This window comes from Vitis riparia, chromosome 14, assembly GCF_004353265.1.
Source record: "Vitis riparia cultivar Riparia Gloire de Montpellier isolate 1030 chromosome 14, EGFV_Vit.rip_1.0, whole genome shotgun sequence".
Lineage (NCBI taxonomy): Eukaryota > Viridiplantae > Streptophyta > Magnoliopsida > Vitales > Vitaceae > Vitis > Vitis riparia.
The window spans coordinates 22,736,310-22,745,822 of NC_048444.1; the positions used below are offsets into that span (position 1 = coordinate 22,736,310).

At 33.0% G+C, this 9,513-nt stretch overlaps 1 protein-coding gene across 15 annotated transcripts; it reads left to right on the top strand.

The window, feature by feature from the left end:
* Positions 1–1,175: 1,175 nt before the first annotated feature.
* On the top strand, positions 1,176–5,238 carry LOC117930232 (2-methylene-furan-3-one reductase-like). 15 transcript variants are annotated; one of them, XM_034850774.1, is made up of 6 exons: positions 1,200–1,357; positions 1,461–1,754; positions 2,970–3,096; positions 4,410–4,571; positions 4,835–4,882; positions 4,961–5,238. In XM_034850774.1, the coding sequence occupies exons 2-5, from the start codon at positions 1,653–1,655 to the stop codon at positions 4,852–4,854; spliced, it is 411 nt and encodes a 136-aa protein (XP_034706665.1). In that variant the 5' UTR covers positions 1,200–1,357; positions 1,461–1,652; the 3' UTR covers positions 4,855–4,882; positions 4,961–5,238. The 15 variants fall into 15 exon arrangements, 8 of the variants coding, with proteins under 8 accessions (XP_034706671.1, XP_034706667.1, XP_034706666.1 ...); XM_034850775.1 differs by having other exon boundaries at positions 1,197–1,754; positions 4,935–5,238; XM_034850777.1 differs by having other exon boundaries at positions 1,197–1,754; positions 2,970–3,071; positions 4,406–4,571.
* Positions 5,239–9,513: the final 4,275 nt, after the last annotated feature.

Sequence of the window (9,513 nt, forward strand, 5' to 3'; positions counted from 1 at the left end):
GTGCCGAAGACCTTGTGAACGATGGCGAACTTGTGGGGGTCGTCTAAGGAGAGGTAGGGGGTGAAGATGCAGTCCTTGGCATGTTGGCGGCAGAGAAGCTCGCAGGGGGTGCGGGGTGGATTTCCCCCTATTGAAGAAGGAGAGGAACGTGGGGGAGGTAAGAGAGAGCATGGGTGCTGATGGGTATTTACGTGGAGGTTACAGGGGGTGGCCATGCACGGGGTTTGAAAAGAATGGAGCCAAACCAAATATCAACCAACCAAATAAAAGGAAAGAATGGATGTGTTAAAACACCCTCAGAGCATCCTAGAGGTCAGAACCATCATGTGGTCCCCCATGCCTACTCCCCATCGATCGTTTATGCCGGGAACTCAAGTGCAAACTAAGCAAAAAAAAAGAATAACGAAATGAAAATAGGAAACAAGAAGATGGCCATACCCGAACTTTCTGGGTGAAGATGGTCCTAGCTCCCTCTCCCCTCGCCTGCTCCTTCAGAGTGTATCCCCTGCTCCGTTCACCATCTACCCTCCTCTGAAAACCTCCTGTCTCAACTATACCCACTCTCCTGTTCCTCCATCAGCCAGCATGGCCTCTTCAACCACCCTCATGGTCGGCCATCCCCCCCTTGTTGCTACACGTCCAATGCAACTGGGTCCTCCCCCCCCCCCCCCCCTTCACTTAAAAAAAAGAAGAAAAATCCCCATCTCTCCGGGTGGTCCCAAAACCTAAGGAAAAACCATCATTTCCTTTAGTTTTTTAAGGGGTCTGCACTTTGACATGGATTTTATCTTGAATTATACCATATTACAAGTTAAGCCTAATTAATTCAATATTAATTTTACACAAAATAATTATATATATATATATATATATATATATATATATATATATATATATATATATATATATATATATATATATATATATATATATATAAATAAGTTTGAAGCATTCAATGGCAAATATATATATATTTTTTTTTTGAAAAAAATGATTGAACATTTTTTTTCCCAAATTATAGTCAACAATTCCAAATATTGATATGAAATTTGATATCAAATTTTGTTTAGGAAAAATAAAAATAAAATAATTTTTAATTCTAAAATCATTATGTTAATTTTGATTTTTTTTTTCACATTATTGAAATAATTTTTGTGTTTTAGACTCAGCTCTTCTCGCTCTCCCACGGTCCCCCCATCTTTAGTTTCGGTCTCTCCTCTCATCGTTGACGAATCGAAAACCTCACCGACGTGGCGGGAATTGAAATATTCCTATTGCCGGAAACGGTGACCAGCCGGAGATTAAAACCCTAGATCAACCAGAAGGTCACTGAAGAATCCTACAGATGCGAAAACAAGTTAGAGAAGACAATTTGTTACTTTTTTTATGTTAATTTGTTCAATTTCTTTTAATAATCAGCCTCTGCCATTGATTTTCGGTTTGAAATTTACGTTTTCTAGGTTAGATGTTCTTCCTTAGCTTGATTGAGCACACACTCCGATTGCCGCCTCATCTTTTGGACCTTCCTCTCAGTGAAACCATCAAATGAGAGCTTGAGACTCTCTTCTTAGACAAAGCCTGGAGATTGTTTGCGTTTTTTATTTGTTATTGTGATTTCAAAGCATTTAAGGGACTGAGAAGAATGTGTTGTGATGAAGGATATTGCGAATTTGGGGCTGTGTATCTTTGTTAATGATATTAGGTCTATAGCTGGCGGTTTTGTCTTTCCTGGGGATAGTGCGTCAACCTATACGGTATACTTAAATCTAAAATTTGGTTTTCATACTTTATCTATCTCGGATTGTGGCATGCCTACATATTCTGTTGTTGAAAAAGATGATAGGCTGAATCAATTTTGATGGATTGTCCAACTCTTTCAATGTTTCTGCTCATATAATAATTGAAAATCATGGTATCTTGGCTGGTGGAGTTTAGATGGGTTATGTTTCGGTTGTTTGTCAAGGAGATTATCACTGCAAAACTTAAAGAATCTGACGCCAATGGCTTAAGAAGTATGCATTAAGGCCTCTGATTTGTATTATGAAGGAATCAAAATATATTTGCAACTGTTATTATATTGTTCTTATGTTAATCTTGGGGAATAGTATTAACTATTTCATCACTCATGCTTAAAATCTATGTATTTATGCTCATAATTTGACTTGTTAGGTATTGGAAATTTTTATTTCCTCTTTGGTGGGTCTGAAGTTAAACATGAACTTATGGTTGCTTTATGGGATGATAAATTATTAAAACTGGTGCTTAAGCAACACATGACTTCAATGAGACAGTTCCTCGGTTATGATGAATTGAGAATTAGATGGGTTGATTTGGGAGTAATGCATTCATCTTATAAATTATGATGACAATGCATTTAAATGAAAAGAAAATGTTAAAGGATAATGTAAAGATTTGTATTTAAATGATTTTAATCATTAATACTTGATCCAAGTGAGTTTATCAAGTGTGGTTTATGCAGAGTTGCCCAATGCTCTCTTTAGACCTGTTCCTGCATATGATGTTATCTGTCCATATGATGGAAAAATAAAATAAAATAAAATCAAATCAAACACCCACTTCTACGCTTCAAGTGAATATTTCATTATTTAAGTTATGGTGAGTAGCTTCTTGTATCCATTTTTCTTCTATCAATGCTTTCTCCTTTAGTAATTTGGTCATTTGGTGAGCTTTTGTTCCTCAAAATATGTGGGTTCTCACATAACATGGCCTTTTTTATTTATTTTTTTAATTTTTTGCGTTGTGTATATATACATACTTGTAATGAAACAACTACTAATTGAATTGTTCTTATAATGAAAGTAGCTACATTTCCCTTGAATATGCTTTGTAAGTCCTCTTTTTATGACTTTGTTCTGCGTATTACCTTAACACTTGCCTGTTTTTGTCAGAATCCAGGGTCTTTTTTGTTGGTCACATTGTATAGTGCCTCTCTTTTTTATCTCCTGTAGCTAAAGAAGTCCAATTTCACAAGGTTGTGCAGCACAAAGAGCATGCTGACTGTGAATGAAAGCTTTCCAGGGCTGGTCATTCCGATTCATAGAGGCGATAAGGTGTATGTGAATGTGCAGAATGAAGGTGATTATGCTGTCACTATTCATTGGCAATGACAGTTCTCTAGCTACCCTTCATAGATGAAGGAACTAACCATTTATTTATACAAGTAAAGCTGAAGAATAAATACTAAGAAAGAGGAAACTGTTAGGCATGGAGTGAAGCAAACAAGGAATCCATGGTCAGAAGGTCCTTGTTTGTTTTTAACATATTTTAATTATTTTTACTCTTTTTTTTTTGTTATTTTATGAGAATAGTTTAAAAAATAATTATACAATAAAGAATGATTAAAATAAAATATTATCCATAAATTTACTTCTAAAACATATTTGAAAACACAAAAGAAATTGAGAAAATTCTACCCTCAAAAAGAAGAAAAAAAAAAAAAAAAACAAAAGGGCTCAACAAGAGAAGCTTAACCATCACCCTTGACCTCAAGTAATGAAATATGGAAAAGACAAACTGCCCCACCCTAAAGAATCCTAAACAAGTGAACAAGAAATTTTGTAGGAAAAAAAAAAATTATGCTTAACTTTGACCTCTTCATCCTTCCAAATTGTTACCCTCCACATCCATTTTCTTTTAGCATGACAAAGTCTTGATACCAAATATGACATCCCCCATGAAATACTATGCAATTAAGCTTGTTTCAAAGGTTTTTGAAAGGAAGATTGCCATCAGAGATTGGAAACGTTTTCATCACTTTGAAGGTGTGTTCTTGCATGGACTATTGGTAACCAATCTATGAATTCTGAAATTCATTTTAAAGAAGAAATATGTAATTACTTGAGGGTTTCTACATGATCCCTTTCTATTTACTCCATTCAGAGTTATATGGAAACATAAATGAGAAAACATTGGACAGGCTTAAGCTGTTTAGCTCATTTGCAAAATACACTACTATGGAAGAGAAACTGTTGTCTCTAAAGCCAAAGAATCTGGATTTTGTTCAAGCTGATGGACTTCCTCTTACAATTGAGACAATCTATGATGGTCTCGAAAGGACTGGATTTTCTGTTGGTGAATTGATTCTTGTTTTGGGCGGTGTTGGTGGAGTTGGAAGCCTTGTCATCTAGGCATTTGAATTTCAGTTCCTAATTATTTATTTTCCATTTTAAATGTTATCTACTCATGGCCTACAGTGGAAAACCTAAAATATGAACCTTCTGTTGCAGTTAGATGGGGTTCCTCCATTTATTAGTTGTTAAAAATTGAGATAGGGGCTCAAAGAACAAAATTTGTGCTACTGTTGCCCCCTAAATGATTAGGATAAGGCAAATGAATACGATATAGAAATGATAATTCCATTTTTCCTCCTTTTTTATGGCTTGAGCCAGCATGCAAAACAAGTTTTTGGTGCCTCAAGAGTCATGCTGCTACTTCAAGCACAGGAAAACTGGAGCTAATGAAGAGCTTGGGAACTGATTTGGCGATTGACTACCCTAAGGAGAAGTTTGAAGATTTGGCAAAGAAATTCGATGTAGTTTACAATGCAGTTGGTAAATTCTTGTATTTATTGCTCATTTTGAAGAGTCAGTTATTGCACTATTATCCTTTATTTGAAATGCCCTTTATCATACTTTAGCTTATTGAAATTTAATTCCTTTGCTCCATATCTGTTTGGGCCTTGTTTGATAGAGTGAATTGATGGTGGATGAACGCATAACTTTTTCGTTTCTACATTAATAAGGCATGTGACCAAAATATTATGGTGCTTCAAGTTTATCTTAAACTGAAAATGGATTCACTTTAATCACTCTAGGTATGGAAAAAGCCAAATGATGACCATGAGCATGGAGATGCATACCAGGTAATTATCACTTGTGTCGTTTGAATCCATGTTTCTATTTAACTCTTGTCAGCTTGATTTTATTTTTGGCTGATACAGGCAGCAAAAGTGGAATTTTTCAGAGTATTTTCCTTGGTGAGAGAGGACTTGTTTTTATAATTATTTGTTGAATTTTTGAACATATGAAGTTGATATCATCTCAACTTTTCCTGGCAAAGCCTGAAGCTGGGAAGCTAATTGCTGCCACCATCACATTTTTTATAGGATCTACATCAAGTGTTATGCTCATAAGCCTTTTTTGTACTGGTGCCTATGCTTTGCCTCTCATGTTTCTTTTCAATAATAAAACAGACCTACTTATGAATGGTGTTGGCTCAGTGACGAATGTCAAAATCTGAAACTCCTATCATTCATTATATTATGCTTTCTGACTCCGCAAAGAACAGGTCCTATATTTGAATCTATCTCATTCTATTTTGAGATGAGATTGAAGATCAATACCATTTCATGTACATAAGTCTTTTTTCTATCTCCTTTGTAACCTTGCGTATTATATTTAAACTTTTAGTTACAAAGCCCAAAGTCTTCAATATCCATGCCGACACCATTGTCACTTGCTCAACCACATGAAGGTTACTGATCAAGTCTGAAAAGGGACTGCATCATTTTCTCTTTTAATCATCCATTTTTTCTTGATTAATTGATTTAGCTCATGTCTGGAATTTTTTTGTCTATGCATGTTTTTAGGTAATATCTTGAGAATCAGTAGCGAAAAATGTTTGGTTGGTTATGCTTAGTCCTTAAAAATGTTATACAGCCTACATACATTCTTTGTTAGAGTTTGAAAAGGATCGATATTTCTTTACTGTTGATGGACAAGGCAGCTCTCCTCGGAAGCGTATCGATCATGTCAAGGATCTAATAATAATATAACTTTAACAATTGTTTACGAGTTCTAATTTTTGTGAAACGGATTGGTATGTGTTTTAAATTTATTTTATTTTATCTTTTTTAGGTGTTGCATTTTACACATTTATTTTAAATTTATTTATTTTATTTTACTTTAGTGGTATGTTTCATTTGCCCTAGCCTCTAAGAAATGGTTAATGAGGAGCTAATCCTTTGTCTCTCCAGGTAAGTAGTGGTGGTAGTTATAAGAGTGATCTTCACATCCTTTAAGGTCATTTACATGTGATGATAAAAGAGAGGTGCATAGTTTATCTATTAGAAGTGGTCTAATAGAAAGAAGACTTTCTCACTAAATTTGAACATCTGTGGAAGCTAAGGAAATTGTTGATTATGCCTTCAAATTCAATATGTGGCTCAAACTTTGCTTGTTTGCTTAATAGGATATCTTTTATGTTTGTGTGGATTTCAAAATCCACTGCATAAGATAATAAATAAATAAATAAATAATAAAAGAAAAAAAATTGAATGATTGAAATCCTCATCAATTTTAAAGTTTGTCTATAAAATCCCACCACTTAGGTGGCTAGCAACTACTTGCATTTGCATGAGAATGACAAGGAACTAGTTTATTCCTCTATGAAATGTCACACGGTCAAAGTTAAATAACAAGTAATAGGATATATCACACATATGGCATGGCAAGAAAGAATGTTAAGCATAGCATAGGCATACATACAAATCAAACATAAATTCAAATGCATGCTCATATACATACACCAAACAACAGAAATCGAATCAATGCAAAGAATATAAAATATATATGAAAGAAACAAAGGATGAAAGTACATACCTCATTAGTATATAAGCAAGCACTCCCTCAAAAGAAATTGTTAGTTTAACAAAGTAATAAATCAAAGAGTTATATCATATATACAAGGCATCATGATGAACAAAGAATGAATTAGAAGAAATGAAACAAATTCTAAGTGATGAGGCATCCATAAAAGATTATGACTAAATTATGATATACATTCGGCAAAGAAGGATAGCATTTAAAAGTCTTCTAAATAAATCTAAAACAAATACTAAACATCCTCATTTCATCATGATAAAAATTAGGTATGGCCTTTAATAAGTCTACATCAATTTCCGAAAGGCCAAATCAATTATTTCCATCAATGAATACACAATGAATTCGGCTAAAATCTAGAATAGAACTCACCACAGGATAAAACATTAAAAAAATCTAGAAGTTGAATTTTTACATAAAATTAAAAAAAAAATTGAGGAATAACTCCAAGGAGTGTAGTTTCTAGCCCAATAGGACAAATTCACAAATCATATGTCAAATAGTACAAGCACTCATAACAATCAGATTGGTTCAAAACAGGGTCAGTGCACAGGGCATGCAAAAATGAATTTTTTTAACCTACCTAGAATTTCCCAAAATTCGAGCCAAAATTCATACACAATATTGAAAATGTCTATTTCAAAGAAAAAATTGACACTGAGGCATAATCACACATCTAATATATTTAAAATCAATTTAACATTCAGAATGCCCAAAACAGAGCTTGTGTACAAAGTGCCTAAAGACAAAATTATATCTTAAGTAATGCAAATGTCTAAAATTAAATTCAGAGAGTTTACTATTAGAAAAAATATAATCATGAATTAAACATGTCATCTTCTAATTTAAATTCACAGATCAATCTTGAGGGTACAGAATAAAGCACTTAAATAAGCTATTACTTGAAAACTAAGATTTCGAAACTCGAAAATGAACATGTAGGGAGTTACCACTTCCCAATTTAACTTGAAGAAATCTTCCATGATTAAAGAACTCCATAAGAAGCCATGTTCAAATTTCATTCCCATGAAAGGTCACAAATTCATTTTGAAAACAAATTTGAAATGCACACCAATTAAAAAAAAAGGTAGCATTGATGTTTTTGAAAACTCATTTTGAACCTATGGAAGTAAGAGGATATTAGAAATGAGAATGATCATTTTTGAAAACCTTAAAATCATTTTTGAAATTCTTGAAAACAATTTTTACAAACACACGACCAAAAAAGGGAATCAAAATAAATAAAGAACACCTGTTCAAGCTAAATATGTGCATTAGTATGTGTGAAATGTGAAGATCAACATGCAGCTATACCTACCTTTGTTAGTAACCTAAACATGCATAAGATATCAATTTAAAGACCCTAAACATGTTACTAAATCACCAAGCAGTCAATGACAACAAAAAATTCTCAATTATTATCAAATTTATTCATAAGTGGGTTACTTCACAAGAAAATCAGCAAGTGATTAGAACAGAGACTCTACAAGATAAATTTGAAAAAAATATCTATAAGTCGAATTTCATCATGAAAATTTTCAGGGAATATCTCCTATATGTCTAGTTTATCATCCAAGTGGCCAAATTAATTAATTAGATCCCATTTACTACCAGATTTCATAAGAGATGTCCAGAACAAAGTAATTTTCCATAGCATGAGAGAATTAATTTTTTAATTAACTTAGAGATGTCTTAAAAATTCTACAAAAATTCACACAACTCATTAATATGTCTACTTTATATGAAAAATAATCATAGGAGAAGATCATATGCATAATATATTTAAAATTAAATTAACATCTCGCAACTCTAGAAGAGCACCTGTGCAATAGGTGCAAGAAGAAAAAAAAAATCATATCTCTCATTTCAATAATTATTTCTTAATATTTTATATGTAAAAAATTGAATTTAAGAAGTATAAATTAAGTGAAAAATGTCCAAAGAAATTAAAGAGGTCATTTAATAATTTAATTTTAAAAAACAAGATTGAGTGTCAAAAACAGAGTGACAACTAAACCTTTTGAAAGATTGATTTATATCTTTTAATTGAAAAAATTCTAAAATCAAATTCAAGAAGTCTACAATACTACAAAATAATTAGAAAAATTTTAAAAAGTTTCTGAATGGTCGGATTTCAATTTACAAGTTCAAAGGTGAAGTGAACTATCAACAATGGTAATAAAAAAACAATTTTTAGAAAATTTCATATATAGGGATTCTCCAAAATGATCCTAAAGATAATTTCAATCATGTATCAAACAATATTTAACACTAATCATTCACACGCTAATCATCAATAATTTTCATTCAAACTTTAATATATGATCATCAATGATTCTTTAAAACTAAAAAAACGCATATATCAAAAGATCAATAAGTCAAAGAGAAAAGACTTGCGCAAAAGATTCTTGGAAAAGTGGCAACATACCTCTCCTATGTCCCAGAATGACGTTTTATCTTTTTTCCAATGTAACGTCTTCTCAAGTGTCTTTATTATGCCTTTGATTGCACATTTCCATTGTTAATGCTAATAATTGTTGGCTCATAATAGTTGTTTTGCCTTGATGAGCCTTAAAGTATGGTGTTTTGGTTTCATAATAGTCATGTCAATCAAGACATTTAATGTTTGTTACAATCGATGCATTCCAGGCGAAGTTGAATAATGCTCAGTTGGTTTTGTCTGTCTAGATCTCGTGAGTGCATGGATTTGGTGGTCTTATGCCCATGGGAGAGATGGTGATTGGTCTTTATACTAGATTGCTTGTGATTAGTGCCCTAGGCGGACGGAAGCCTCCCGTAGTGTGAACCTTCCTTTTTTAAGGAAATCTAGTGGTCTCCATGAATCCCATGCAATTGGATTCATCTCTTCCTCCAAAGTCCTTCCCATTTGAAT